This window comes from Ursus maritimus, unplaced genomic scaffold (genome assembly GCF_017311325.1).
Source record: "Ursus maritimus isolate PB19 unplaced genomic scaffold, ASM1731132v1 scaffold_3, whole genome shotgun sequence".
NCBI lineage: Eukaryota > Metazoa > Chordata > Mammalia > Carnivora > Ursidae > Ursus > Ursus maritimus.
In genome coordinates this window covers 54,995,852-55,014,288 of record NW_024425563.1, presented here as the reverse complement: position 1 = coordinate 55,014,288, position 18,437 = coordinate 54,995,852, and the positions used below count along the sequence as shown (strand labels likewise).

At 36.6% G+C, this 18,437-nt stretch overlaps 1 protein-coding gene across 1 annotated transcript in view; it reads left to right on the top strand.

Moving 5' to 3' along the window:
- Nucleotides 1-18,437, top strand: part of HDAC9 (histone deacetylase 9) — a 684,034-nt gene that overhangs the window by 422,431 nt on the left and 243,166 nt on the right. Inside the window, exon 16 of the mRNA XM_040644215.1 lies at nt 3,974-4,023. Within this exon, the coding sequence (XP_040500149.1) occupies nt 3,974-4,023 (50 nt within the window). The remainder of the gene's footprint in view (nt 1-3,973; nt 4,024-18,437) is intronic.

The window sequence follows — 18,437 nt, the reverse complement described above, 5'->3', positions numbered from 1 at the left end:
TTTTTTTTTTTTTTTTTTTTTTTTGGTTTTTTGCTTTTTGTATTTTGTTTGTTTGTTTTTTTGAGGGAGAGGGAGGGAAAGAGGGAAAGAGAGAAAGTGTGCATGCACGCGAGCCAGTGAGCAGGGGAGAGGCAGAAGGAGAGGGAGAGAGAATCTTAAGCAGGCTCCATGCCCAGGGTGGTGCTTGACTCAGGGTTCAATCCCAGGACCTTGAGATCATGACCTGAACTGAAATCAAGAGTCCAGCACTTAACTGACTGAGCCACCCAGGCGTTTTCTCAAATTCCACATGTGAGTGAAATCATATGGTATTTGTTTTTCTATCACTGACTTATTTCGCTTTTACATACAGTACTTCTTTTGCTATGGGTACTGTTTAATAAATGTCCTTACTTTAACATGAATTAATAATCCCACCTTGTTTCCACAAAGATCAAGTTAATTGAGCATTACTTTCATGGTTTTATGAGATCAAAATGCTCTCTAGCTCCATCCATGTCATTGCAAATAGCAAGATTTCATTCTTTTTTATGGCTGGGTAATATTCCATTGTAGATATATACCACATCTTTATCCATTTATTAGTCGATGGACACTTGGGCTACTTCCATATCTTGGTAGTTTTTACAGTTTTAATTTAAATAAATTGGCCATATATGTCATTAGTTTTTAGTACGTAATGTAGGATAATATTCATACAGTTGGTGATTTTAGAATTACCTTTAGATACACATGAGGAGTTCCATAGGTACCTCTCAGGGATCAGTGCAGCAATTTCAATATTGTGTGCAGACTACATGAGTAAAGATAAACTGTTAGAACCTGATTTTAAGCACTAAATTCAACTCTTTTTTTGAAGATTTTATTTATTTGAGAGAGGGAGAGTGCACACGTGCACGCGTGCGTGTGCGACACACACACACACAGACACGAGCTGGGGGGAGGGGCAGAGGCAGAGGAAGAAGCAGGCTTCCCGCTGAACAGGAAGCCTGAGCAAGGCTCCATCCCAGGACCCTGGGATCCTGACCCAAGCCGATGGCAGATGCTTAAATAGCTGAGCCACTGAGGTGCCCCTAAATTCAACTTTGTTAATACCTTTGAACTACTTCAGTTTCTCTTGTGAATCCAGAAACTTAGCTAGTTTTCCTTAATTCAGATTCTAAGTGAATAATTCCATTCTTTTATTTTTTTTTTATTTTTATTTTTTAGAGTAACACCTACATATTCATTTGCTTTATCTCACAAACAAAACACATTCAGAACAGCAATACCACCACTGTCACCAAGATGATTACTGAAAAACATTTAAAAATCGTTTTTTTGTGGGTATGATTTTTCCATGTTCTATTCCTCTTTTAAAAAGTTCTATATTAAGGAGGGCACGTATTGCATGGCGCACTGGGTGTTATACGCAAGCAATGAACCATGGAACTTTACATCAAAAACCAGGGATGTACTGTATGGTGACTAACACAATAAAAAAATATTATTAAAAATAAATAAATAAATAAAAAGTTCTACTGTGGGTCATGATTTCAGGGTGGTGAGATCGAGCCCTGACCTCAGGCTCCATGCTCAGCGGGGAGTCTGCTTCCCATCTTTTAAAAGTTTAACTTTTCATCCTTTTTTTCTTCCTTATGAAATTTGTGTTTTTTTTTTAGTTTTTATTTTCCTTTTTATGAAATTTGAATTTTTGTGGCTTTTTAATTAAATCTAAAAGACCAGAATAAAGTTGGCATGTACAAATATATAGAAATTTATAATCATTAAGATATTTTCCCTCTCTTTAACCCTTTCTTTCACTCCCATACATCCTTCTTTCTCCCCCACTCCCTCCCAACACAGAAGAGGAGGGGTTGGTATCTGTCATTGTGCAAGCACATTCAATTGAAATTCATTCAGTTGTGTGATTTTCTGAGTTAAAATGGTATTACTGTTTTTGATAGTTATGTTCTGGAGTTAGGAGGAAGAATTTAAGTAAAAGTTCATTATGACCAGACCTATTAGTCTTTGTATCTTAAAAGACATCTATAGCTTATAAAACGATTAGATTTGAAAATGGGCACCATTTATCTCTTTAAATACTCTAGACTCTGTAAGGTGACACTTTAAAAACATTTTCTCCAATCATTTCTGGTGCAAGGTTTTCCTTTGCATTAATATTCCTGTCATTCTTACTACCAGTTATCATTATCTTGTGGCTAGCTAGATCTGAGTCCATGGATAAGGCAATGTAGCATTATTAAAAAATAAATCCAGTCAATTCAGTGAGTTAAAAATTTTTTTACACATTACTAAATTTAAATTATTGATTATTTGGCTGTTTTATATTATTGTAAACATTACTAAATAAAAATTCTCCTTAAGCAGCTTATAATTTATTTTACTTATTCTCTTAGAGCTTAATGATTTTTAAAAGTACTTTAAATTTATTACATTACAATATTACCTTTATCTCTTTTTACTGGCTGTAGAATGAAAAGTTCAGACATTAAAATATATAATATTATGTATTTTAATTTCACATGTGACCAAAACATCCTTGAAAAATATTCAAGAATACAGAAATATCATTGTTATGAGCAACAACCACTTAAGAAAACTTTGCTCTTCGAAAAATGAAGGGGGTGGAATCAGAGAGGGAGACGAACCATGAGAGACTGTGGACTCCTGGAAACAATCTGAGGGTTTTAGAGGGGAGGGAAGATGGGATAGCCTGGTGATGGTTATTAAGGAGGGCACATATTGCATGGAGCACTGGGTGTTATAAGCAAACAATGAATCATGGATTACTACATCAAAAACTAATGATGTACTGTATGGTGACTAACATAACATAATAAAAAACAAAAACACAAAACTTTGTCCTTCTCCAAGCTGTCCATAAATTTCTTAATGTATTTTTTATTTATGTCATTATTCCAGTTTTAACATTTTCCCATGGTTTCCTTATTTTTTCTGTTGATTTCTCATCTTTTTTTCTTTTTTTCCCACCCTTATATGTAAGGAGATGTCTTATTTTTTCATATGTACTTGTATTTTTCATTATCATTTCTCATCCGTTAGAAATTGCATTTGAAAAACCAACTCAATTTATTGTTTACAAAATAAATGTTCTTCTTTGACAACAAAATCTAGTTAGGCTTTTAATGACATGTCATGTGAAGTCTGCCACAAACCCATTTTCAATTTTCATTATTTTTTATTTCATTGATCATCAATACAGCAAATGATTTGGGATAGAAATAATCATTGCCTTTTCCTTTAATTACTTTGCAGGGAGGTTTAGGAGTGAATATTTTTGTTTTAGATAATGTAGAAAATAAAAATGTAGGTTAAAAAAATGATTAAAAATTCCATGAAATATCAATTCTAAGAGACAGTCACAAGCAAGACTGGTATATATTTTAAAGAAGATATATTTCTATTTACATTTTATAGATTTCCCAAAAGGGTTATCCTTATTATAGTGTTTTGTGACTTGTTTGTTTAAAAAATGGGGATTTTGAAGAAGCTTATAGTATACTTTGTCTTAGTTATATCTGAAGTAGAAATTGAGAGTAAGTGTATATTTGAGTAGATGTTTTAATATTTAAAACATTTAAAAAATGACAGTGTTTTTCAAAAAGTTGTGGCTCAAAACATCACCTTAGAGGGATACGCTCAGAGAATAGCTGAGTTATTTTAAGTAAAATATATATTTTAAAAGATGTGATATATTAAACGATGTGTAAGGCAGCTAAAATTTTTTTGAGACTCAAATTTCATAGGTGTATGTTCTTGTGGGGCAATAGACTCTACATGTAATAATAATTCATTTGCTTTAAGTTTGTACCTATATAAAATTTGATTAATTTTCTTCTGAATCAAGTGATAAATACTATGTGACATGATAGTATGTGTTAATAAACACTAACATTTTTAAAATTACAGTTATATTCCCAACTGATATATTTTTTCATGTCTTCTTAAGGTGATGCCTCTCAAAAGTTTTTTTCTTCATTACCTTGTGGTGGACTTGGGGTGAGTATGAGTTTGTTTACTGCTTTGAAATAACATAAATTACCAAAAATATCTCCTTTGATTTACCAATTCAGGCCATGTCTTTGTAAAAGTTATCCTAGACTTCAGGACTGGCTAAATAATTTGTAGGGCTCAATTCCCAATAAAAATGCAGGTCCCCGTGCTCAAAACTTACTAAGAATTTCAAGATGGCGACTCAGTGAATTAATCCAACCGTGCGACCCTTCTAACTCTAGGATTTTGTGTGACTACACAGGTCACATGCCCATAAAGCCAGCTTTGTTAGACTTTTGTGTAGCTGGAGAAAAGTTAACACAAGAGGGTTTAACAGTTTTGCAGCAGAATTAAGTTCACAATAGAGTTACACTGAGTATGCAAGTACATTATATTCCTGATGAAAATAGCATAAACTTCACAAAGTGCTTTGCATTGTGGCACATTTTGTTTGTGAACCCCTAGGGTCATTTTTGTCTTCAGTAATTAACAAAGCTTTTTTTCCCCAGGATATTTATATCACATTTCAAGGACAAATTTGTTTGAATCCAGTGACATATGAAGAAAAACGTCTACATTTTTGTGGATGATTAGAACACATTCTTTAACCTGCAGTCTATTTAAAGTTAACCCTTACCAGTACTAAACTGTCATCCTGTAGAACTAAGTGTTAAACCATGTTAGGACAGCATAATTCTCGATCAGGTTTCAAAGACTGAGGAATTTAAATCAATTAGGCTTCTTGGATATTAAAGGGGAAGAACTGTGTATGTCGTATTGTAGGCAATATATTGCTATAAATAGATCTTATACAGGAAAGTCCTGTATATTTTAAGTTAATTCTATTGTTTTAGTGATTCTAGATTTAGCAAGGATAATCTTTCTATTCCTTCACCTGTGATTCTGCCCTCTCTAGAAATAAGAATGGCAACTATGACAACCAATATCTGCTTGGATTTTATAGTTTGCTAACATACAACTGAAGTTTATAAGAGCTTTGTAAAATAGTTATTATTATTATTAATACCATTTTGCAGATGAGAAACTGAGGGCTCAGAGAACTATTATTTTCCTGAAATCACACAGTAAAGGTTTAGGCTAAAAGTATGAGGTTGATGTGCATGTCCATGTGCAGGAGTTCTAAAAGAGCTCATTAGGTCCTTCCATGGTTTTCATCTTCAGCAGGCCGGCCACAGTCCCTAGAGCCTAGCAGTGCAACAGTGTGGCTGGTATAGTGTGGTACGTTTTGTGGCAGCTCACCAATGAGCTTCATTTTTTGACCCTGAGCACAAGACAGTCACCATCCTACATAAATCCTTCATTATTTTTAGCAAACTCACTGCGAAGCCAGGAACTTGTAAAATCATTTGAGAAAGCAGAGGATAAACTGATTTTTAAAATAGGTTTCATTGGCTTTTGTGCTTATTTTCTAAAATGCCAAGTGCTCATTTTAAGAGAATGGCTGATTACCTGCGAATGAAGCAAAGAATGAAAGCTAATAGCTAATTAGAAGGTACAGTGATGGAGAGGAAAGCACAGATGTTAAAAGAGTGAAAGTCATTAAATTCCCACTCCTTTACACTTAATTCGTGACCCAGAGCTGAAATGAGGAAAGCTCCTTAGGCTCCCATCTCCCACAATCTGACTTGGATTGTGCCTGTACTACACTATCCCTTGAACACAAAGTACCTCTACTCAACTGCTCTAAACCCATACCAAGGTAACTTCTTATTCCGTAGCTAGAACTGCTCTAGTAAACTCTTAGAAGTACCTAAGGAATGAAGAGTGAGTACTGCTTTTGTCGCTGTATGTCCAACACAAAGCACAGTCAGTATCCTAGAATACATCCTTACTAATGTCCCCAAACACTTTATCCTTGGTGGCAGCAATGGTAGTAGGTAAATCTAGCTTCAGCAAGCAGAGGCAGGAGGTGGAAGACTGTATTAGTTTGACTTCAGTGCTGAAGAGGGCTGGAGAGAGGCACTTCTGGTTATTAGATTGGACCCTTGGTCTTCTGATGGTCTGGTGGTTTTATGTAGGTCCAAGTGAGTGTGAACATGTGTGTGATACGTGCATGTGCACACACAAGCTTGTCCATGTTGGTACTCTAGAGAACTAGTTTGATTTGGCCTTTTCTTTTTCTTTCCAGAAACCAAATTGTGTTCTTAGGTATTCAGAAACCTTCTTGCCCCTCAGATCTTGGGTTTTAATATAAGTCCTAAGAGAAACTCTGAATCCTGTAGATTCGTACCAGTCTAAATTTTTACCTTTGGGACACTCCTTGACATATTAAGTATACAAAGATGGCCAGTATGAACTAAGAGTGACCCAACTTCACAACATGGGGCACTTCAGAAAACTTGGAAACCACCAAAATTGCTCCTGTGTTAAGGTACTTTCCTGTTCATATTATTGGTTTAAATTCCAAAATACTTAATGCTCCCCAATTATTAAACTCCAGTCCCTAGAATATATACCTACTGAAGGCTGATGGGTTGACTGGCTTTTGGGGAGACTACCTGGGACATTGTGAAATCAGAAAAATCCCTATTTCTTATTAAATTTTCTCCTAAAACTGCATATGATAATTTTTTAAAGTTTTTTAATTATGATATAGTTAACGTATAGTGTTATATTAGTTTTAGATGTAAAATATAGCAATTCAACAATTCTAAACGTTACCCAGTGCTCATCATGATAAGTGTACTCTTTGCCTGTGATAATTTGCCAGTAGTTGGTTAAGTCACTTCAACGGACAAATGGTACTTAAGGTGCTTTAAAGTATGTTTTCCAGAATTGCATTTTGAGCAACAATTGCAAGGGTTTCTTATTCCTTTGAATTTTGGTTTGGTTCTCATTTTGTTAGTTACTGTGGCATGACTCACTTCTCATTAGTGTGTGATTGCACTACAAGAAAATGCATCAGTTGCAGAGAGCATTTTACCAAATCCCAGGACTTGGTCATCATCTAATGATATAGATAATTAAGGGACTCTGGAAATAAAAGCCAGTGCGGAACCATTTTAGTTCTCACTCTTAAGGGTATATCACTAAAAATAGTGATCATTTTTCTGGCCATCTGACCTGCTGCTGTGTGAAGAAATCTTGAAATCATTTCTCAGCTTTATTTTTCCCTCTTCACTTGATAGGCCACAAAAAAACCACAAAAGCAGGGACGAGCAGGCTTTTATGATAATGTCGTCATCAGCTCCCAGCTTCAAACACTTCTGCGGCTTTTGAGTTGTCATTTATAACTTGGAACTGAATCGACCCATAATTCCCTTGATACACTAGGAGAAATTGATAACAGACTCTGCACTTCTTTTATGGCTTGGAGGAGGCAACTCCAATCACATCACTATTGGCAGGCAATATTATTTTTTGACATGGTTGTAAAAGTATAAAGGAGCTTATGGCATTTGTTTAGATGAGGAATGGGCTCTCAAGCTGTGCTGGGGTTTACAGGACCAGATTAGTGAGAAGCAAAGGGAATATGATGTTTGCAAACAGGATATGATTTTATATATAAGTTTGGGTTTCATGCTCTGTTCCCTGGGGAAAGCCCTGCAGACAGCAGAGAATTCCACTTTTATCCTACAACAGACAAGCTCCTGGTGCCAAAAGGCAGAAAAATAAACGTAGTCAATGGGCAGTGTCAGACCCTTAATTGGAGGAGGAGGAGCTGTGGAAGAGGCAGAACAATTCCCTAGGAGGAATGAGGAATTGCTGAGCATGGGCAGAATTTGGGCCCGCCTAACTGGTCAAAGATGTGCCAAAAATGAGGCTCTGTGAGGTTTAATCAAGGCACCTTCTCCAGCAGCAACTCAGTCAATCTGTGAACACGAAGCTGGCTTTTTATTACAAACTTTTACTCTGCCCATATTCTATTTGATTACTCCTAAATCTGACACACTGTGAAGGTTAGAGATGTCATTTTTGTGATTTGGAAAGGGGGTTGGGGAGAAGGATTAGGTGGTTATGGGGAGGTAATTTAAGGCTCATTTCAGTTGCCCTGAGGTTTTCAGCAGACATTTCAGTTATGTACTAACTATACTCACTGTACAGGAGACAAATTTGGATGAAATGTCTCAAGTTTTCTTTTCTGTCAGATTTAAAATGTAAGTCTCTCCTCTGATGTATAAAATTCACATATATATAAATATTATATATACATACATTCAAAAGAAAATTGTCTGCTATTTTCTACTGCGTTTGTATCTTTGTATTATTTTACCCATTACATTACATTGGGTCTTCCCCAATAACAGTAAAAAAAAAAAAAAAAAAAAAAGTTCTAGTGGCAAGTCTTTTAAGGGACCTCTCTGACTTTCTCTTTTGTATTATAATATCAGGAAATAATTTATTTTATGACCAAATATATGGACATATAGTTAAATTCAGTGTAACAGAAATATTTGATTAATACATTTTTCTTCTGCTATTTAGAGTGGTCGTCTTCGAAGCACAATCAGTTATTTAGAAGGCATAACATATGCCATCATATGAAGAGTGAAGGCCAGGAAAAGAAGACTTTTTGCCAGTGATTAGATAAGGTGTAGGGAATACAAAGACTAATGAGACCACTTTTCTCAGTTGCTCATAGCCTATGCATTGTGCTGATTTGGACAGATGTGCTGTGGGAACACAGAGAAGGGAGCTTCCAGAACAGAAAAGAAAGAAGAGCGTTGTGGGAACAATTTAATTAGTCATAAGCTAAATACATTTTCAAGAATGATTAGGAATGCACATATTTGTATGAGTTTTTGGGAGGGATTTGGGGGGGCCTATCTAGGCCTATTAATTGTTTAGGACATAATAACACACCATATTTTTAACAATCACACTAAGCTATTGCTGATTAGTAAGGAATTTTTTTCCCTAAAGCAATAACAACAACAAAACCTAATGTTTATGCCAAAATTTGTATGTTCCAAAGTTTTGATATTGAGTCAGGAACCCCTTCGTTTTATCGTTAAGTATATGCATTACATGCTATTCCCTCCCAGTTGTCCTAAACAGGCACGGTGCCTGTTGTTACATCTGCAGAAAGAGGTGGGGGTGGCATCTGTTTCTTACTTGCAGTAATCAGGATAATGTCGATTTCCTTTGTATTAGTACTCAGCTCAAACCTGACTTGCAATCAGTGCTTCATTTCCTCCACTGCTGCTATCAGAGATGCATCACAGCCCTCTTCCCTCCAGCACAGTGAGGATCCACTAAGATTTGGGATCTGTCTTTTCCCATCTCCCCTTCTTCTATTTGGATTTTCATTAGTTTTAAACTGGATGCAAATGATACTATCAGGAACACCCCATAGCACCTGGAAAAAGTAAAACTGATAAGCTGCCCTAATGAAATTGTTTCAGAATTTTGGTTCAAGTTGTAGAGTCCACAAAAAGATCATGTTGTCCCAGATGTGGAAAATACAGTACAAAATATTATGCAAGCTAGGAAATTCCTTCTAAGTAACAAAGGAATTTTCCAATATTGCATAGATTTTGCTTATTGTATGTACTCAATAATTGTTGCAGGGAAGTAGATGATATTCCCCACAGAGATAAACATATATACATAACTATGTTTACTACAAAATGTAAAATTGTATATAACCTTTAAGTGTCCAGTGTTCATTGCAGAAAAGAGGACAATTAGAAATGAAAACCTTAACTTCCTTCTTAATTCACTTAGCTGTAGAATCTCATTTGTGATTAACTTCTTTCTGTTGCTTTGACTTCATGGCTAAGCACAACAGGATGCATTTTGAAATTCTATTTTAATTTTCTAATTTAAAGTACACATGAATATAAGACAGCTATTAAAATTTTTCTGTTGTCAACATGAGATATCTTAAAAATGCCATTGTCAAAGCTTTACACATGTGTTTTTTACTTGGGACCACAACACCTATAAAAAACTATATGAGCAACACTGTCAACCAAAGGAATGTCAATAGCAGAGAAGAAGAAAATATATCCATTTCTGAAATTTCTTGTTCTATTATTTTTCTCTGGTCTATGATTCAATTTCTCTAGAGAAATTGAAGCTTAGACTCTCCCGTTGCTAAAGGTAAATGGATTTGATGAACATTAAGCTTTGAATTCAAAAAATTTATAGTTCTATGAAACAAAAACTCTGAGAAATTAAAAAGTACTCAAATAAATTTGAATATACAATCATCTACTGGTTGCCACTTCTGTCAAGAAAACATAAGGCCTGAGTGTAGAAGTGTAGATGAACATTTAGAGTTGTAAAGGAAATGGAACTACTTAGATAAAAGGAATCGTTGGTCAGCTTCTATGTTGTGCAGCTTGGAATGCAGCTAAATCCTGGCCCATCTCACCTTTTCATTTTGATGTGAAAAAACTGCATTAATATTTTCATTTGTTGTATTTCTACCCTGGATAGTTCCTGATCCAGATACTCATCCCTATAACAAACTAATATCCAATACAGAATATTAATACATTATTGGGTTTGTCTTTGTTAAGTATTTTGACAGAGAAAGTTTAGTAAAGCATAATTTCTAAATTTTCATATTGTATCATTTTCTTTCAAAATCCAAAACTAAAATAGATTAGTTTACTGAATGCTTGAGCCATAACAAGCAGTTCATGGCAGAGTCCCTCGGACTTAATCATTCCAAACTCCTGGGTAGAACCTATAGCTCCTGATTCCTAGGCAAGCAGCATCATTATTACTGTACAAGGTCTTACTTTAAGATCTAAAATAATGAGTAAAAGTAAGGACTTGAAAGACTAATCAATGGCTTAGCAACAAAGCGTGCATTGAATCATATTTTTTAATGAAGACTATTAAAAGACTACTATATTTGAGAATGACACACATTCAAAATCATTTGGTTAATTTATTTTACCATATTCTAAATAACATGGCGTATATGGTCTCTAAGTAATATTTCCTGTAGACACATGTAGATAGCCTTTAAAATGATCCTGTACCATTTCGAAGTGTTTCTCTTCAAAGAAATAAAAAACAAGGCCTGAATGTAGTGAAATTCTTTGCTGCCAAAGAGATTACTTTTTTCCCCACCTTAACCTGTTGCTTCTCCTTTAGACATTGCAATATTATTCATTCAGTTATTAAATAAAGAGGTAATGAGAGACTCCTCTGTGATAAGTATGGAGCAACTCTAGCTGCATATTCTTCTTTTAAATTTTTTATTTTCTTTTCATTTCTCACTCATATCCCTTATTATGCTTACCACTTTACTCTGTGTTAATCTTCCTCCGTTTATATTCATCAACTTTAGTGAGAAAGACCTGGGAGTCCCGGTGATATGGACTGAAGGCAAAATACCTGGTCTTTTCATTGAACGAGATCCAAAGTCATTTTTCTATGAAATATTTGTACAGGACAGCCTTTCTTTCTCAGCTTTCTTTGACAGAGGCATCATCATTTTGAGAGCTAGTGAGTGCACTATCCAGTGTCAGCTAACTATGCTATTAAAAGCAAGTATGAAAGAAGTCAGATACCGAATACTAATTGGCTTTAGACTTAATATATTTACAGCTTCTGGAGGCTACCTCAACTTGGGGCAGAATTCATTCACTCATTTATTCACTTGTTTACATAATAAATATTTATTGATTGCTTATTAGAAGCTAGGAACTATAAGTACAGCAATGACTAAAACAATAAAAATTCTATCCTGGTAGAACTTATATTCTTGTGGGGAAGACAGATAAACAAATATGCATTAGTTCAGATATGTGTGGGTAATGATGAATATTATGCAGAAAAGAAAGCAAGGAAGATAGTATGGAATTTGGGGACAGAAATGGTGGTTAATGGGAAGTGTTACCTTTTGGAGCTTGGCATTAATGTGAGGGATGACCTGGGAATCCTGGCTTCTTGTGGTGACTAACTTAAGGAGGGGTAATAGGGGGCACCAGAGTAGGCTTGTTAAGACTGCGCAGAGTTCTGGGTCCCCATCTTCAATCCCACCTATGAAGATGTGACGATCTTGGGGGGTAGGGTCGTTCTATCCAGAACATACCGAATTCCTGGCCTCCTTTTTGACTCCTGGATTGAGATGTGGTGGATTTACAGTCACACCTTGAGATCCTGAAATCTCCCTTAAGATCTGACCTTGGAGGTATGGAGGAGCTTGAAAGTGGAGGCACAATTATCCAAGCTGTGGCTGTGAGACATCTGGGTAGCTCCAGATCTTAGCAGCCTTATGTGCTTTGAGGTTCCCAGTTCCTGGGAACGTTATTTGGACATAGTTTCCTATATAAATTGTGCAGCTGCAAATTAGATACAATACTCTTAACACCTGCCTATTTTCAAGTATATTGCAAATGCCCTGAAATTTGCATTATATTTCCCAGTGGTTTTTCATGTACATTTTAGTTGCTTCTTTAGTAGACACTATTATACTGTGTCCTCAGTTGTCTCTAGCTGGTCTCTGCTGATTTATATCTGAGCTGCTAGATTCAGGGTAGCTGATTAATTGATTTGGATCAGTGCATGAAGCAGAGTATGATGACTTTTCTATTTGTTCATGACCAGTTGTATGTTGTGTATACATAGCACAAGGAGCACAAACTTTGGAGTCTAAAATCCAGAGCTATGTTTTTCTGTTAATTTTCTGTTTGTGATACTCAGTATCTTAAATATTAAACGGGATGAATCAACAAAAAAATTCAGCTAAGTTATATAGGGCTGTACTTTTTTTTTTTTAAGATTTTATTTATTTATTTGACAGAGAGAGAGACAGCCAGCGAGAGAGGGAACACAAGCAGGGGGAGTGGGAGAGGAAGAAGCAGGCTCCCAGCGGAAGAGCCCGACGTGGGGCTCGATCCCAGAGCTCCGGGATCACCCCCTGAGCCGAAGGCAGACGCTTAACGACTGAGCCACCCAGGCGCCCCAGGGCTGTACTCTAAACATCTAAGAAAAATTATAATCCTTAACTTTGACCCAAAAGGTCGATTTAATGAGGGGATGATCTATTAGGTGAGATGTTCTGGCCTCAGCAGGGCCAGAGAACCCTATAAAACATACCTGTTGGTTCTCATAGAACTGGACTAATTCAGTCTCACATCAGAGATTAGCTATTCTTTACATGCAGCTTCCAATGATAACCTTCCTCACGTCTTTTAATCCTCACAGCATTCCCAGAAGTCTTGTTACTAAAGGTGTAACTGAGGCTTCCTATTTTGCAGAAAAGGAAACTGAGGCTCGGAAAGGGGAGTAACTTGTTCAAGTCACACAATTAGTAGGTGGTAAAGTAGAGATGTCTTGATTCCCTAGCTCTTATCCATAGTACTATGCACACACAACTCACCACAATGTCAATCTCATATGATTATCAACACCCATTTCACAAATGAGAATAATCCTAACCATAAGAAAGCACAGTTGTTTCTTTTGCCAAGAGCATTCTCTTTATTGTAATTCCTATGAAGTATTAAATCCATGCACTCAGACATCATTAATTTGGGGTAAAAAATTCTGAACCTCTGCACAGCATTTTAATTCAAACTAGAACAGTGAAAAACCTCTGCCCTTGAACCAAACTACTGTGGGAAGAGTTAGAGAGAATCTCATTTCACACACCTACTGGGTCAGAGTTAATTTTATTAAGCAGTCTTGATAGGAACAGGGCTCTAACATTCACTGTCTAGTGATTACAAGGATTAGCATATTATGAAATATCCTTTCCACAGTATGTTCATCAGATTAAATGAAGTAGTAGGAAAAATACTGAGATGGTATTACTTGACTGTGTCTCTAACTCAATCTTGGTAGGACTGACCAGCAGATTACTGTGAATAAGCAGCAATAAGGACTCTTAGATTCCTTGATTGACCACATAACCCACAAGAATTCATATATTATTGGCAAATCCTGGAGTCCACTAGTATCTTAAGAATCCTTAGAGTCTCAAGATGTAGCACTTTGCCACAACAAATATGTCCTGTATTTATTCTTACACTGGCACATGAATAGCAAAGGGATATTTTTCTGAAGGTGAAGAGTGACTTAGAAATTGTACATGCAAGGTCAGTAGGGCTGCTAGAAAGCAGTTGATCATACTGGAAGGGGATTTGTGGTAGAGCATTAACGTACGTGGCATGCCCCTTGTCTCTTCCAGCTGCTGCATTAATAGTTCATGCCTTCTTTCCATATGGAATATTGGTCACAGTATTCATTCATCATATCCATGGTTTTACTTGGAATCTGAAGGTCTTCCCTATAGCCACTGTATTTCTTTTTCATCTCACCATGACTAAAGAAGCTAAGGTGTGGGCATTATAACCTACAAGTGATCCCAAGGGAATGGGCTGTCATTCATGCGTTCCTCCCAGTGTTGAACATAAGAGAGAGAGCATGTGGGTTCACCCACCCATTGTCATCATAAATCCATCCCAGCTCCATTTCAAAAGTCTCAAGATTTCAGCAGAACATCTAACATGAAATGAATATATACATTCAAAGAGCTGGCATGTATCACACGGGAGAAGGGAGAACACCCATTGTTAAAGGCTGCAGAGCCAACCAAAGAATACAATAAAGAATACCATGGGTCCTCAGCCCAGAAATTTGACTCTCAACATTATTCTATGGGAGGAAAAAATAAGAGTCACCCAGAGTTATAGAGGGCTCTCAAGAATTTTTGAAGTTTGCTACCTAAATAACGGCACAACTCACCCTGAGTGAGTTGCATGCATGAGTGGAGGGAGAGGGGTAGAAGGAGAGGGAGAGAGAGAATCTTAAGCAGGGTCCACTCTGAGCGTAGAGCCTGATATGGGGCTCGATCTCACAATCCTGAGATCATGACCTGAGCCAAAATCAAGAATTGGATGCTTAACCAGCTGAGCTACCCAGATGTCCCTCTTCATCTTTAAAATGGGGACAGTTGAGGCTCTCTCGTTGCATTATTGTGAGGATCAAATGTGATGATGCAGTGGCAACTGTGTGTAGAGAATGGACGTTACTCCACTCTGATGAGTGGCCCTAATTAAGATGAGAGGTCCTAATTGTTTTGCAGAGAATAAATAAGCTGCTACCTCAAGGGTGTGATCTAAAAGATTCTTCAAAGCCCTGAAACCTTCAGGCCTCATCTCACATCATACTACCCAACTAGTGTTCTCCCATTAGAATTACGGCACTTTAGGGTGACTGGTAAGGTGAGAGTGGGGATTATTTTTAGAAGCCTTTGTGGTGAGGCACATGGGCAGAAAAACTTGATTTAGACATTGGAACATTTGGATTCAAATCTCCATGTTGTCACTGCTTCAAAAGTGTTTCTCTAACTCTAAAATATGTATTCTAATTCAGTAGAACTGGTTGGGGCCTAAGATTCTACATCTCTTACAAACACCCATACATATGATGTCAGTGTTGCTGATCCATGGACCACACTTTGAGTGACAAGATCCTGTGTGACTATGAATGGGCAAATCATTTAATTTTTCTGGGCCTCCATTTATTTACCTCTAAAGTAGAGGTGATTTTTGAAACATGGTTTTTCATCCCCTTTGGGGATCAAGTATGGCATTACTATATGGTAATTCGTTATCCAAATTTAAATCAACTTTTTAAAAAATCAATTTTTCTGGAAAAATCAGATAGTAGGCTCCAGTTAGCTTGACATTGAAGATCTGATTGATTAATATTTATAGGGATGAGGTGCCTGGATGGCTCAGTTGGTTGACTCTTGATTTTGGCTCAGGTCATGATCTCAGGGTTATTGGACTGAGCCCTGAATCAGGCTCTGTGTTCAGCAGGGAGTCTGCTTGAGATCCTGTCCCTCTGCCTTTCCCTCCCCCCCACTTTCTCTCTTTATCTCTCTGTCTCTGTCTCTCTCTCTCTCTCTCTCTCTTTCTCTCTCTCTCAATAAGACTTGCAGGGATAGCTTCTCTCCTTTGGGCAAATAGTTACAAGACATGGAAGTTTCTATGAGGAACAAGGGTGAACTATGACAACAGAGATCTGGGGCACTAGGGGCACCCCAGATGTTGCCTGTTGACGAGCCAAAGAGAGGAGGCACCTGTTGCTAGCAAATGAAAGCTATGAATCTAGGTGTGGTGCTAACTGAAGAAGAGAGAAGTGTTCTTCACTAAATTAGTGATGTAATGCAGGACTTCAATGCGGAGGGGATTTTCACATTTTAGATTTTTTAGCCACAGTCAAACGCTGTCGAGAAATGTATTACATAGAACTAACCTCTTTTCATTCATTAATTGATTCTTTTGACACTTATTAAGGATCTATTATGTATCAGACCCCGAAGATACCCATAGCCCTGCTCTCATGGCACTTAACACTAGCTCTCATCATATATCATTAAGAAAAGATGTATAGAACACACAATATAGAAAATCTTTTTTTAAGTTCATATCTGTATGTGTCTGCTCAACCTGCCATAAAAAGATATCACTGACTGGGTAGCTTAAACAACAAATTGTTGTTCACTAGCAGCTATATAAATATAAAGTATTCCTAAACAATAGCTCAAGTACCCCCACGAAGTCAAAATTGGTAGATTTCCAAGCTTCTCAGTCATCCTGCATTTGGAATATCATATAACTAGCCTATACTGCAAAGAAATCCAGAGAGAACAGAAAAGAACAAACACATACAAAACAAACAAAACAAAAACATCTACGTAAAAAACTTGATTAACTTTTTAAATAATCATTCCCCTTTCTTCTTGAGATGCTGATGCCCAGGGTAGAAAAATAAGTGCCTTTATCCTATCCCTGACAGCAATGAAGATTTGGTCGACTCTATGTTTTTTTAAAAATATATATTTTTTTATAGTTCTAGAGATTAGAAGTTCAAGAGCAGGTTGTAGGCAGGATTGGTTTCTCCTTAGGCCTCTCTCCTTGGTTTGCAAATGGCCAGTTTTTCAGTGTCCTCACATGACTTTTTCTCTGTGTGTGTACATCACTGGTGTCTCTTCCTCTACTTACAAGGATACCAGTCACACTACCTCTTTAAAGACCCTGTGTATAAATTTGGTTACTTTGGAGTTAGGTCTTTATCATTTGTATTTTGGGGGAGCACAATTCCATCCATAACAATATCCATATGTACAGTTGAGTTTGAAATCCCAGTTCTGTGCCTTATCAACTGTGTAACTGTTTGAGTTACTTAAGCTGAGTTTCCTCTTTCGTAAAAGCGACTAAAAATACCTTTATTAGGCTATCATGGGAAATAAATTAGGTAATGTTTCTAAAATTTTTAACACAGTGTTCAGCACCTCTTTGGTGCTCCAGTTTGTCCCCTACATCTTCCTTTAGATACTGACCAGAGATACTTACTTTATGCTTTCTTTGGGTAATAAATTTGACTTTATTATCTCTTCCACTCAATCTACTAACAAACCAGGCTTTTCTCTCTCTGAATCTTTCCTACTCCCCCCTCCACTTTTACTCTTCCTGGAAAGAAAATATGTACTGGAATCTTCAGCTCTAGACCCTAAGAGTAGAGGCTTGAGGATAGAAAAATATTGAACTTCTCAAATACCTCTTAAGTGGAAAAAAGTAATTATTCTATTTCCTAAATCAGACAAATAAGAAATTTGGCTTGCAGATGCCATTATGCATACTGTATAGATCTTAAAACAGAATAAGCCATGTAGAAAAATTAAAACTAAAGTTTCTCAGAAATTAAATCAAGCTGAAATGATTTTAGTGATTTAAAAATATTAGATAATTTCTAAGTTACCAGATCAGGATACTGTCCGCAGAAATAGCTGATCCATAATGGATGATTAATTTAAATGATATACTTTACCAGTTGTAATGCAAAAGTTAAAAAGATGCTTAATTTCTTACATAGTTTTATAAAATGTGCCTCAAATGGCACAGAATCAGTACTGTGATGAAAACCTATTTCTTTGTCGAGTCTGGTGTCTCTCAGGAGGTTCCTATGGGCATCTGATCATTATTTAAGCTTAAACTCAATTATTTAGAAATGCCCTGTGGCCCAAGCAGCAGCATAGCATTGCAGCAGCTGCTTACTCAACTGCTTAGTATTGGCTGAGGAGTTTTAGTTCCCAACTTTCAGGGTGAAATATTGAAGGCATCCGTGGAAGAATCATGTGCCACATTAACCATGCACAGTGCATATGTTCTGTTAATGGGCAAACTAGTATTATATTTAACTCTGGGAGTATTTCCGAAAAGAATCAACAAGCTGTATTTAGATTATACAAAGGAGACTGTGCCTAAATTCCTTTTCTTCTAAGTCATTCTCTTTCCCTTTTAAATACTTTCACATCCACTTTCAGTACAGGTAGCTTAATTTCTATCATGTGCGGCTTTTCAGAGCATTAGCTTTGTTTCGGGTGCCAATGATTGAGCTATGCTGGATGTGCTTGGAAAAAGCCAGCATTCATTCAGGAAACTCCAGTTGAACTAGATCCATATGCAGCTAAAAAAAAAAAA